The 14,390-nt window shown below is 31.1% G+C and overlaps 1 protein-coding gene across 4 annotated transcripts; it reads left to right on the forward strand.

Moving 5' to 3' along the window:
- Positions 1-3,624: 3,624 nt before the first annotated feature.
- Positions 3,625-7,088, forward strand: LOC123902127. 4 transcript variants are annotated; one of them, XM_045951784.1, is made up of 4 exons: positions 3,625-3,836; positions 3,998-4,528; positions 6,547-6,708; positions 6,802-7,088. In XM_045951784.1, the coding sequence occupies exons 2-4, from the start codon at positions 4,003-4,005 to the stop codon at positions 6,816-6,818; spliced, it is 705 nt and encodes a 234-aa protein (XP_045807740.1). In that variant the 5' UTR covers positions 3,625-3,836; positions 3,998-4,002; the 3' UTR covers positions 6,819-7,088. The 4 variants fall into 4 exon arrangements, with proteins under 4 accessions (XP_045807740.1, XP_045807742.1, XP_045807743.1 ...); XM_045951786.1 differs by having other exon boundaries at positions 6,565-6,708; XM_045951785.1 differs by having other exon boundaries at positions 3,709-3,836; positions 4,003-4,528.
- The last annotated feature ends 7,302 nt before the right edge of the window (positions 7,089-14,390 follow it).

Consider the following 14,390-nt stretch of genomic DNA (forward strand, 5'->3'; position numbering starts at 1 on the left):
ACTCTGTAAATAAATAAAATAACTGTAATTGAGATAAAGAAAAGGATAACTAATATACGTATATATATACAAAGTTGCACTAAATTCAAAAGACACATCTTCGTTGAATTTAATTTAATTCTATGAGTAGAATATAGAAAGGCAGGCATCTTGGAGTATAGTAATTAGTTAGCTCGAGAATCATAGGAAATAGGAGTACAACTTTCGGGAATACGTTAAGTTAAACTCACTGTGGTCAATATTTACTCCAACGGCTACGAAAAGAACTTATGACGTGGGCCCTTTTCTAGGCAATCTCGCACTGTCACCTCATGATATTTTCTACTCTTCTCTTTAGTAGAGTTTTTGTCTTCCATCAGTTAGTAGAGTTTTTGTCTTCCGTCAGTTCCGTGTGAATCATCGAACCATGTATTTCGGGTTCAATGACATGTTCAATTCATTCACACTAATTGAGCTACAAAATTATAATCAAATATTGAAATCTATTATTGTATTGCCTCCAACTTTTTTTTTGTCAAGCAGCATAGTAGGTAGAATTTCACTCTTAAGGTAAATAAGTGAGATGACTGGGGTTCGAACTTTGAACCTCAGCCCTATGCATAAGTAATGCAATGTCTTGCAAAAACAATATGATAGTTAAATAATATATTTAAATTTTTTGCCTTTTAACAAGGCCAATCTTGAGATTTTGGAGGCCGGAGGCAAAAAATAAATATGGACGCCCTATAAAAATACATTTTTTTTTTAAAAAGAACATAATCTATTTAAATTTGTAAATAACATCAAAACAAACATAAATAAATAGAGTAATCTTTTTTTAAAATGTAAATAATACCACTAATATAAAAAACATCTTCTACGGTAATTTAATAAAATACACTTTTAAGTTAATAACATTAAATATTGATAGTATTTTTAATAAAAATTGCAACTTAATTTTAAAAATTAATTCTTTATTTTCAAATAAATAATAAAATGTAATTTTTTTTTTTAAAAAAATAAATAGAGCAGCTTAAATAAAAGATAACAAAATAAAACTAAAGCTGTCCCAAGGGGGAGTAGAACTCACGACCCCAAGGATCTTTAATTTTTGGCAAATGCTAAATAGTGCCCCGGGGGCACTCTTTAAGCCCATAAATAGTAAACTTTTTATAGAATTTTTATCGGAATGCGTAAAGTCAACGCATTGGAAATTGTAGTGTTTAACTTTTTGAATAAAAAGTTTCTTTAAATAGAATGCTTAAAGAGTGCCCCGGGGGCACTCGTTAGCAAGACCCTTAATTTTTTTACTTTTCAAATAAAATTAATGAGAAAGCCACGTGGTCAATTATTTAGCACTAGATTAATCACACGGATTTGTTTCCTCCAAAGATAGCAGTTGGAGCGCAAAAAGAAAGACCTTAGAATAAGAATATCACAATCAGCTGTGCTATTTAGTACGAACCGTGATGTAAACGAAGTGCAAGAATTACACATTAAAGAAAAAATAAAAAAGAACATGCATATAATATTTGGTTGGAGCGGAAATCATGGTGCAGTTGGTATACAAATTCAATGGCCATGATCATTCTCATGTTTCGTTTCGTACTAAGAAGCATTTTTCTATCACAATATGAATTTGACAAGATTTAAACCATACTTCACTTGAAACTTTCGATCAACCTACATCAACCCATTGTTTTAGAAAATTAAAAATCATACTTCAAATACAAAAACCATCAAAATAAAGTACATCACATAAACCTAAATATAGAAACATCGACCAAAATAACTAAAGTACTAAACGAAATACTAATGCATCTTAACATGTTCATAATTTTCTCAATTTTTTGGTTCAATCTTCACATGCTTGGTTTGTTTAGTTTCTGATACAAGAGTCTTCCCAAGGCTTTGCGATGCACATTTTCTTCATCGGTAGAAACATTTGCAGTTTCTGGTTGACACTTACTCTGCAAATGAAAAATTTAAGTAAGATTGAGGAAAGTAAACATATGAACATGGTTAAGAATTAAGAACCAACACAAAAAAATTAGTATCTTGGAATTTATGCAGTCAACATCTTAAAGGTCTAAATTTTGCATTTTTCAATGCATAGTTTTTCTTATCCTTCCATTTTTAGTTATTGGTTGTGGATTGTATTTAAGTTTGTTGTTTGTTATTTTTTATATTATGTTGGAAGTTATTAGGAAGTTATTTGGCCAGAAGAAGTTTTCTTCTGAGAGAGCAAACTGCTCTGATACATTGTTGATTGAATTTTTCTCTGTAAATTAATGAAAATCGCAAATTTACTTGCAAAAGCCTTCTCTCTGGTTGTTATCAATATATATCTCCTCACTACCCTCCATATTTAAACATGGATTCCATTTGAAATATATAATACCTAAAAGAGCCTCTTCACGAGCCTAGGAGTACTTTGGATTATTAATACATAAGAGTAGCTCTAGCGCTTGGTATTTCAACTTGTCCCCCAAGCTGGAGTACATTACTTTCAACAAACTAAGCAAGTTTACTATTGGAGTACTACAAGGCAGTCTCATTCTTTCATGTGGCATGCCTGATGCTTGGTATCGTAAGGGTACTTTGTGGGACCCAAAATGGATTTTTTAAAGTTGTATCATTGAAGTAAAAAATGAATAAATTATTTTAAGATGATGCGATTTTATTGAGACCCATAAATTTCTATGTTCTGGACTGGGCCTAAAAGTTGACCCAAATCCTTTCTACTAGGACGTCGAGGACAGTCCAACATGACTTGGCCTTGCCCATCCACGTCAGCACGCACATTTCCCACATGCTCCTTGACACGAGGATGCGTGTCATCCAAGATTATCCCTTATCCCTAATAAGCGGAGCAGCTTGACCAAGGAGAAGTCTTGACAATCATCCTTAATGGGTTGCTCAACATGACCCATTAAGAAGACCTTTGTTTCAGCGTTGGGTGCTCTATAAAAACCCTCCTCTGCAGGAGGGTTATGTATTCAATTCTCACTCTAAACAAGTTAGGATCCTCTCCATTTTTACTCTCCATTACTATATATTAAATCATTGGGTCCACCAAATGTCACGTCATTGCATTTATATATTCTCAAAACTTTAGTAATGGCAAAAATGGAGAAAGCAAAAAATGGAGAGGATTCTAACTCCATTTTAAACTAACACTTAAACTTGTGCCTCATTCTTTGAAATGACTTAAGCATCAGAGTGTCTGCAGGTAAAACCTCCGTTGGACGATCAACTACGGACGTTTTCCGGCAACAACTTTTCTAATCATCAAGTAAGATCATTCTATTTGTTGAGTTCACCATTAAAGGTGCTCTACTAATTTGTGTCAAAGTGTTGTAACCAAAATTTCTTAGGGTGTAACTAGAAAAACTAATAATTGATGAAAAGTTGGGCTCCTTTACACCTATGACCCAATTGTTAAAGGGAAATGTCTCATAGACACACTTTTGAAACACTTGATAGTGATGGATAGTGGATAAGGATACAACGAGGAAATAACCGTTGTCGTCTTCTTGTGGAATTGAGAGGATAGAGTGATTTTGTTGACTCTTTCCCAAATAAAAACACCTTTCAAGTTTCAAACCATTAATAACGTTAGGCTGCTTTTAAAAACATTAATTAAAATACAATAAAATACATTAAATAAAAGACTGAAAAACCATTGATCATTAATAAAACTTAAAAACCTTAAATTCTTGTCTTTTTAAATTATTTTTATTTTGTTTTTAAAAATGTTTGTCTTTGTCTGAGTGTGCCTGCGTGCATCAATATATTCCTATTTAGGAATGTTTCAACATTACCATCGTTCCCAGGGTTCTACCCTTTGACTTAAGGTACATCTATCACCCTCTATTTTTTCATCTTCTTTTCAATTTTTATTTGCTATCTTGTTTTCAATTCATTGCTTTTGAGTAATTTGTTAAGCTTTTTATTATTGAAAAATGGTATCTTTGTGATGGTTCTGAGATGGGTTTTTTTAAAATTATTGATTTAGATTAGATGGGTCGTGCTATTCTAAGAGAGAAAGATGTTGAATTTGATATTGAAAGTGGTGAGAACACAAGTGAAGAAGATACAAGCAATGATGAGAGAGATTCAATGAATGGTTTTCCTTGGTCATTGAATGGTGTTTTGAATTTAGATGGATCAGAAAAGGGTAAAAATGGAATTGAATCATGTAGTAGTTCTTCAAATTCTTGTGATGTTTTGGTTGTTGGTGATTGTAGTTTAGAATTGTTGGTGGATAAAGGTTTAGAACATGTTAATGGAAAACAGAAGATTAAGTTTACTAACCCAAGAAAGCCTCAAAAACCACCTTTGCCTCCTAAAGGTCCATCTTTGGATGCTGGTGATCACAAGTATATGAAGGAATTAGCGGAACTTGCGTTGAGGAAGCGTGCGAGGATTAAGAAAATGAAAGAAGTTCAAAAGATGAAAGCAAGCAAATCATCGTCGTCTTCAATATATACAAATCTTTCTGCTATGGTCATCACTATTTTTTTCTTACTTGTCATCATACTCCACGGTAAATTAGCTGTTTATTCCTTTGTTGGTTTTATCTTCCATGTGCGCATTTGATTTTGATTACATTTTAGGATATTTACCTTCACGTATATTTGTTAAGAGTCCCATGTTATGTTGGATTAGATATGACATGAAAATGTGTTTATAAGTAACGAGAAGCCACCACATTACAAACTCGTTTTGTAAGGGTTAAGTTAGTCTAAACCAATTTCTAACTGATCTCAGTCTTAAGAGAAAGATACATTCTTTTTTTTTTGGGTCAGGTAACCTAGTGACTAGAAATTCCACCCTTAAGGTGGATAAGTGGGGTGTCCGGGGTTCGAACCCCAGCTCCTGCATATAAAATGCAATGTCCCTTACCAACTGAGCTAAGGTGATGAGTACGAGAAAGATACATTCTTCGGAGACAAGACAAAAGACAATTTTGAAAAAAAATAAGCCTATGCTTGGTAAAGGTTAAGTTTGGAAATAAGATGAGTAATTTCTTCTATCATGTATTCCCAATAAGGAACTAAACAACATTACAAAACTGGCTCTAATGCGAGGACTTCCCAGTTCCCACTACTCATTTGAGGTCATATTTTATAGAATGTGGGACTCTTAACAATCTCTCTTTAGTACTAACTGTGTTCACATCTCAAACTGGTGTTGTGCCATGTATGTAATCTTTCCTATTTGAACAAAATAATAGTTAAATAGTTTCTCTACAAATAGTATATTATTGATATTTTTAAAAATGAGTCATGGATCCTAACCCTTAGTCTTTTTCTTTTGTGCAAAATTGGAGCATAAAGCAGCGTGTATTGGTAAATTGACTTTGGTTTATTTACATGTCACCTGTGTCTCTTCTAACATTTATATTAAATGCCCAAATGTGTTTTTGTTTAATGCATGTATTTGCCACCCGTGTCTTGTGTTCTTTATCATATTTATTTCTTGTGTTTAATTAAAAGGTGTCTAAAGATTCTATTGTATTTGTAATTATTTGCTATAGGTCTATTACATCTGAAAAAAAAAATGATCATTTTTTCTGACTCCTACAGCTAACAGCTAACAATTAAGGTCGAAAAAACAGGAGCTTCAAATGGTTGATTCAAGTGGGTAATGAACTCCAGTTAAGGTCGAAGTGGTCGGGAGCTCCCGAGTTCGATCTCTAGCTGGAACAATCATTGCCGGATTACTAGGACCGCTTTCCCTAAGAATCGGAGTGTTAAGAAAAAAAATCTTTTTTGAGATAACTTTTTTAAATTGAGTGTACCGTGGAACCTAGTTATCACTTATATATAGGGGATATTTTTAGGGTTTGATTTGCTTTTGCTGTTGCCTCACCAGGCTCTATTTTGAAATTAAATTTGTATACTAAATTGACAAAACTTATGATTACTAATTTATTTAACACATGTATTTGCCACCAAAGTCTCATATCTGATTCAATATATGCATTTGATGCTCTCATTCTTCTTCAATCTGCAAAGGATTTTATATATTGTTTTACAGCTATGAGGGTAGTCCTGATACTAAATTATCATTTCATATTATACATGGTGGATTTTTTGGTAACAAATATACATTAATGTCATAAGTAAAATACTACATCCATACATAAAATACATAATTTCCACATCTATAATTGGGAATTAGACTGATATACCTTCCTGAAACTTGAGTGAAGTATGTAACCGACACTTTAGATAGAAGATGTGTCTGATGTCTGACATGTGTCAATGTCTAATACCGACAAGTTACACTCAATAATTTTTCGTTTTTTCTAATTATTATCGGTGTCGTGTGTCAGGTGTCCATGTCTGTTATTCATAGAGGATAATTGGATGTCTAAGATCGGCATATAGTTGCTTATCAAATTAAACTGAGTTTGCTCTTATGATGACATCTTACTTTGAGCATGAAATTTTTGGTTCATGTTCAAACTCTAAGCGGTATCTGTCTTCTAATAAGCGTCAAACTCTAACGTGTTAGATGCATCTCTTTCAAACTCTTCTAAATGAAATGCTCTTGTAGCTAAGACTCTTTTTGCAGGAATCAGATCTTCGAGTAGTACGGATATTGGGTTAACAGCTTCCCCAGAGACAGCGGTTGTAGCTGGCAAAGGTTTAATTTCAGTTCAGTTTCCTACAAACTTCAACACCAGTGGTGGAGATGAACCCGGTTCTCAATTCCCAAGTGCGTATTCTGTTATATTCTTCCCAATGTTGAGATGAACCCGGTTCTCGCTGTAATCTGATTGTTTTTGACATTTTTCTACATTTTATGCAGGTTTGCAGGAAGGATGATTTGGAAATTTTGACGATTATTTTCATCGCAATGTGAGTTTAGGCTATTTTTCATTAGTTTGATTTGTATGTGCTTTTGTACAGCCATTAGGAACCTCAGTTAGTTGTCAAGTTTGCTTGTATAGTGACTTGTTTGATAATTTTGGCAATGTTTTAGAAAAAGGACTTTTGCTTAGGTTGTTTTGTCTTTGTTGACTTAACATGTTGAGGTCTTTATATTTTTCATCCACCTTGGTGATGATAACATTGTTGAAAAGCCCACATTTGTTATTTTTGTTGAAAAGCCCACATCTTTAGAGCTCTAATACTTAGTTCATTTTCAAGCCCAATCTAAAACTTTGATGCATATTAGTTAGAATTTTTGTATGCCCTCAAACCTACTCTCCACCCCCACATTTTACAAAAATTCTAATTTTATCCTTGGCTAAATTGTTCTTTTTGTCCCTTAACTTATTTATTAGTTTTATTTTGGTCTCCTATTTTGTTTTTGTCCCATTTTGGTCCTTAACTATATTTCCGTTAGCCATTTTGGTCATTTCCGCTAGTTTTGTGCTACAAATGTTAACTTTTATCTTATCCATATGAATCCTTCATCTTCATCTATTTTTGAAAGAAAAAAAAAGAAAGGAAAACTGCTACTAATTCTTCGTCTTCATCCATTTCTAGAAATGTCACATAAAGTAGGGTTTTTTTTTTCTTTCGGAAATAGATGAAGATGAATGTTAACATTTTTAGCTCAAAATTAACAAACGGAAAGAACCAAATTAACTAACGAAAAAATACAGTTAAGACACTAAAATAAAACCAAAAACTGGTTAGGGGACCAAAATAAAAACTAACAAATAAGTTGAGAGATTAAAAGAGCAATTTAGCTTCTACAACTAAGTTGAGAGATTAAAAGAGCAATTTAGCTTTTACAAACTAGTTAGACTAAAAAATTATGATTTTTTCAAGAAAAAAAAATTAAATAAGGATCCAGAGTACTTTGGATTTTTTTCAAATAATTGTGAAGCATGTGGTTTTCCACCAATAAAGCATCTCATTCTCAACTACTACATTTGATGTTGTTCTACTAGTAGCAAAAATAAATAAATTATGGATGAATGTGCATATAAGATCACCGAAAATCTCCAAGAGATTCAAAGGAGAAGTAATAGATTTTTATATTTTGTCTAAGGCATCGACTACAAAATATGACTTGTAAGTAAATGTGAGTTGGTCGTTTTTTATAACTTATTTTCTGATTAGAATCTTTCTTTCTAACACGATGGTTGCACTTCGCCCTTTTAAATTAATCAGAATCCCACAATTTCCTCCATCTACCGGGAGTATCTCCTAGTAGTGTAAATCTTACCGAGAGATATCTTTTGATAGTGTGTTTTCTAGTGTGAACAATTTAGGGTGGGAAAAAGGGTTTTGTCTAACATGCATAAGTGCACCATATGGTGTATGGTGCACAAGTTAGCGATTTCATTATAACGAATATGAATTTTACAAAATTCATCGTTGGATTGAAAATTTATATCATATAGATCATTCATAGAAATTTTTAGAAAAATTAAACATAATTTGATATGTTATTGAGACTCATCAAAGTTAACGGTATTAAATAAAAACTCATAAACCGTTAATTTTGATGGGTTTCAATGGGATGTGCATGCATGAGTGATTTAATTATGGTGGTACATGACCCTTGAACGATTCAAGCAACTCCAACACCAAAGGGAATGGGAAAACCGGAGGCAAAATCTAGGATCTTTCTCCAATATTCTATTGGTTTTGGTTTTTGAACATTATGGTGTGTATGGTCCGTATATGATGGCCATATATCCGTGTTGGGCCATTTCTTTCTCTGACCATTTCCTCCTCTTTGCATTTATAATTCAATCGATGAAGTTATTAATTACATTTTTTATTTTTTGTGTCAATTGAAGTTATTGGTACAATTTATTATAAAAGTCAATGTAGTACACTATATACAGTTCTATGTTCTTTTGGAGGGGAGGAGAGATTTTTTATTTTTTTATTTTTTTATTTTATAGGAAGTTATAAAATGTTTCTATTAATGAAACAAGTGATTGATCGATCCATTTGTTTGAATTAGTATGGCTAAGATCATACAATAATATAGGGTGAGAATAAGTTAGACTTAACCGACATAGTTCTATAATTCTATGGTCTACTATGATGTTTTCTCTTCCCCCTCCCGTGCATCTTTTATACCTCCCAATATTCCAATTTTGTTCTTGCAGAAAAATTCGGTTCGCAGAAACCGAATTTTTTCTAGTGCAAATTTAGAGTAAATTTCGGTTTTTAGAAACCGAAATTTGTTTTCAAGGCAAAAAAAAACTTCGGTTTCTACGAACCGATGTTTTTTCAAGGGCAAAATTAGAAATTCAGGGGATAAAAGATTCATGGGGGTGGGGAGAGAAAATATCGTCTACTATACCTAACTACGTCAGGTCTAATTAAGTTTTTAAATAACTAAAGTTATTAAGTTTTAAATAAATACGTAACTGTGTCACGTCTAATTAAGTTTCATAATCACTAACATATGTGTTTAGGGCATATGTTAGCTTATTTTTCCTTAATTTTTTTACATTATTAAATGTAGAATTTCAATATCATAATATGTGCTCTTAGTATATTATTTCTTTTTTTGTAAAAAAAGAGGTGCTAAGCCCGAAAAAGAAACGATTACAAGTGAATTAGTTTAGGGGTCGCGATCCTTATAACATCCGCTAGAAAAATATGCCTAATGTTGATAGGACACGAATTAAAAAAGACACAACCATTTGTCATGTTGCTTCCAATGTTTGTTAATGCATCCGCGCATTGATTTGCTTCACGGTACGAATGTTTTACTACAACTTCCTAATCTAAGTCGATAAGCCGACGGATCTTTTATGCTAGTAAATATGTCTAGCTAAGAAAATAGTAGTGGGACATTAAATACACACTAATACTATTAAAATCACAAACATGTATAAATGAAGGTACAAAAGTCTGTTAAGAATTCCTTATGAGTTTATGTCAATTGGTAGGGAGATCACATTTATGTGTAACAGTTACGATTTGAATATCAGACTTCTTTTATTTATATTAAGGGTGAAATTCTAACCACTAAACCATTTGACAATATAAGTCTTTTAAGAAATAAATTACACCTTAAAATGGTGACAATTTCTTATAAATAGGACAAAAATACCCTCCAAAAAATAAACTTATAATAAGGACCGAAAAGTAGTATTACTGTTATTATATTAGATTATAAATTTGCTAAAAATTTCAGTAATTTGAGCTTATAAATAGTATGTTTTCCAGAGCTTATAAATAGTATGTTTCCAAAAGGGTAGAAAGGTAACAACAATCTTGGCAAGACTCTAAAGAAGTTATCAAAGAAGTAACCTAAAGAAATATTATTAAAATAAAAAAAAACGACACTAGTTTAAAGGTAAACTAATATTGGCCATTTTATCAGCACAATAATTCTCTTCTTTGAAAATGTGAGTGATTTTAAAATATATTTGGGAAAGAAGATGCATGTAATTTCGCCATATGTTATGAAGAGTCCAAGGAATAATATGCGAGATTGTTTGAAAGTCAATGTAACAAGTTGAAAATCAGTTTCTACTTTCTAGCCAAAATGATGTCAACCCTTGTCAGAAGCAATTTCAATAGTCAAAATAGCTCTCATCAATTAAGCGCGGAGAGCAAAAAAATACCAATATTTAAAGCATACCCACCTAAAAAACTAGCTTGAGAATAGGGGTAGCGATAAGACATGAATTCAAACATAAATAATAAAAATATATTTCTCTATGTAGTATACCTTTTAGGCAAATGCTAACAAATGCCGAGACACTCTTTAAAACCTTAAATAGTAAGTTTTTATGACAATATTTTTCTGTTGTGTGTGATTAAACAAATATTTAATAGTGTAACAAAAAAAAAACAAATATTTAATAGTTTAACTTTCACACTTTTCTATGTTTAATTTATCACAAATAAAATTAGTTCATCTGGTCCTATATATAAGGAACACTTTGGAAAATATTTTTGGTCATTTTTATATAAAACACTTTTTAAATTTATTCTTATTAAATAAATAATCTATTATCTACCCTTATTAAATTGTATAAAATATAACATATTTCACTGTTATGCATTTATTACACAGACATATTTCCAATATTAGTTTCGGAATAACACATAACATTTTATAATTTTTAGTAAAAAAGAAACCTCCTTAACGTGTGTTTTTCCCAATGTGGTCCTTATATATAGGACCAGAGAGTATTCATAATTTTTAGTAACCAATACTAAAATTTGGAAACTCACCCTAATTAAGTTGATGAATATGCGTGATGTGATTGAAATGCGGACTTATGATAATTAATCTAGGCTTTGTTATTTTCTTCCTTATAGACCTCATATTTAGAAGTTGCGTACCGTCATAGAATTTGCGATATACTCGAGTCATTATTCTATTGTTCAAAATCAACATTATTAAATAAGAAAATAAGGAGAAAGATCATGAGGTTGTTCTCAAGCATGGTATCCTATTCGAAAGAGGCCACAAAAGTTACAATCCGGAAGAAAATTTTGTATGTTATTTATTTAGTTTTTTTAAAAAAAATCTTAAATGCATCTAAAATCCTCCATACAAACATATTGAAAAAAATTATAACTTTTCTTGTATCTAATTTGTATTTTATTATCAATCTAAATACATTTTCCATTTTCAATGAATCATAATTACATATTTATATAGAATATTTGATTTCAATTAATAAATATATAAGAATTTATATATTGTGAGTGATTGATAGTATAGCACATCAAAATTAATCTTTTCTTTTTAGAGTTATCGATGTTATTTGTAATTTAAATCGATGACAATTTTTTTATTTTTTTTGTAGTTTTTCTTTTATTATGGTCTATTTTTAATAATCGCACAAGGTCTCCAAAAAATTGGAGACCCCCTGATCTTAAATAACAACAAAGGAACACTCCACACAATTTTTTTTTATTTTAGGTTGAGATTCTTGCACACCATTCTTAAAATTTGGGTTAAATCTAGATGAATTATTGCAAAATCTACATGCACTATAAATGCTCAAGTCAGTATTTGATTAAGGTGACAAAAAGTATTAAATTGGAGTAAAATATGTGTAGTGGCAGAACCAGAAAAAATATTGTGGGTGAGCCGAAAATAGTCAATCTATTTTTAAATTGAATTTTTTTGTCCCTCTATTTTCATATGTTACAATTTTGGTACCAACAATCTATATTTTTACTCTAAAAATTGTGATTTTTGACCATAAAGATGATTTATTGTCTCCAACATTAAATCTAAAGATGAGGCCAAAATTCACATATTTTTGGCATTAAAATTTGCTATTTTTACGGCAAAAAAAGAAAAAAAAAATTGAGATAAAACTAAAATTGCAACAAATGTGAAAATATGGGACTTAAAAAATTAATATTTACACTAACACTTGAACTAATATGTATACCGAGTTACTTATAATCATCGATAATAAACTCTAAATTAATATTTACATTAATATTTGTACAAATATGTATACTGAGTGACTTAAAATTATTAATAATATATTTAAATTTAATACTCTATATATATATATAAAAAAATATTTTTTTGAGGTCGGACTGGGTCGTGGCCCACCTCAGCCCGCCCCTAGATTCGCTAATGAATATGTGTACCTTGAGAGTGAGTGCATATGCATTTAGAAATAGTGGTATTTGAGAAATAACCGTGTGGTGCGGTCCTCAATGTGCAAGGAATGAGTTTCAAATATCTTCTGTGAGTGTCATTTATAGGTGCTTGATAACATGTATTGGAGCAATACACTCACGTCGGTAATCATATCATTTCTCAATCCTTGGTCATAGATAATATATCACATAAGTAATTGAGCCTTTAGTGTATTGGGCTTTCGGCCAGAACAAAACTATCCAAACAAAGTCTTAAAATGAATAAGTAGAGTGTCCAACAATAATTCAAAGAATCTAACTTCAACATATAAAATACGACGTCTCTATTAACGGAGTTATGTTCACGATTAAATGATATATATCTCATGGGTTCTTATAACTAGGATGAACTCATGAAAAAGACAAGGATGTTGAACTCATGAACAATTAATATTCGTTGAATGTTTAAATTAAAAGAAGCATGGGCCATATGGTCTAGTCAGTTATATCCACATGAATGGTATCGTGTATTTTCTTAATTGGCCATCCACATTCATAAGACCATATCGAATTGCCTGAGCAAGCAGCACCCATGCGCATTGTTTTGTTTTGACAGATACTTCAAACCGTGGTCGGCACAAACGTAACCGCTCAATTTTTCATTATTTTGCGTTGACATGCATAGAGATATAAATTCTCTCTTTATTTTTGGGTGTTTTGATATGCATGCATTCACCTGCAGCATGCAGCACAAGTAGAATAATACGAATTCTCTTTTACCATACATTGAATTTGGAGAGAATATTTGAGTCAATTTTTTTTTTTTTTTTGGAGAGAATTGTGTGTATTAAATAAAATCAAAATAAGTTGAAAGAAATTTTTGATGTAATTTAGAGGGTAATTCATTTTTTTTTTTAATTGGATGATAAATTTGTAGAAATTTCAAAATAATCCTACATAAATTTTATGTTTGGATGATAAGGTGATTGAAAATTTTAGAGAATTTAGAATTCTATAATCCAAAGAAGAACATGATAAATAATCATATAATGTTCAATCACACATAGATTATTTCAAAAATATGGTATGTGAGTCCATGTGACAAGATACGCTGAAATGGTATGTGAGTCACTTGTAATTGACTTGATCAAAATAACAGAGAGTCATCCTTTTACAAAAGTGGCTAATTGTGGGGTCGAAGTCACAAGTTTGAGAAAGTTAGAAGGTTGAGTACCCCTTGTACTCTTTATAATTTATTTTTTGCTTATAAAAAAAAAAACAAGTTTGAGAAAGTTAGAGGGTCAAAAGTATAATTTAAACTATATATTTTAAAATAACACTATATGTATACTTGCAATTTGACTACATATCGTATTGAAACTTTGTAATTAGAAACAAAAGTCTATTCTGGCACCACTTTTATATACAATCTATTTTCCAAATCAATTATAAACTGACTTCTGCTTATAAAAAAAAATGGGTAAATGATCATTTACCCCCCTGCAAAATAAGCAAATTTTCGTTTACCCCCCTGCACAGATTTTTTTTCTGTTTACCCCCTTGCAAAAAATAGATTCCCTCATTTCGCCCCCTGGGTGTACAGCAGGACAAGTGACTATGCAAATCTGTTGACGTGGCTTGTACATGTGGAAAAAATCATTTATATTTATTTTTTAAATTCCACGTCAGATAATATTTTTTAAAAAAATAAAAAATATTTTTTTCCTACAAAATAAAAAAAAATTCTGTTTTGTTTCCCCAAAAATTTTTTAAAAAATTCCTACAAAAAAAATTAATTTTTTTTTCATACAAATGATTTTAAAAATTTTTCCAGCAAAAAAAAATTTCCTCCCA

Source organism: Trifolium pratense, linkage group LG1, assembly GCF_020283565.1.
Source record: "Trifolium pratense cultivar HEN17-A07 linkage group LG1, ARS_RC_1.1, whole genome shotgun sequence".
Lineage (NCBI taxonomy): Eukaryota > Viridiplantae > Streptophyta > Magnoliopsida > Fabales > Fabaceae > Trifolium > Trifolium pratense.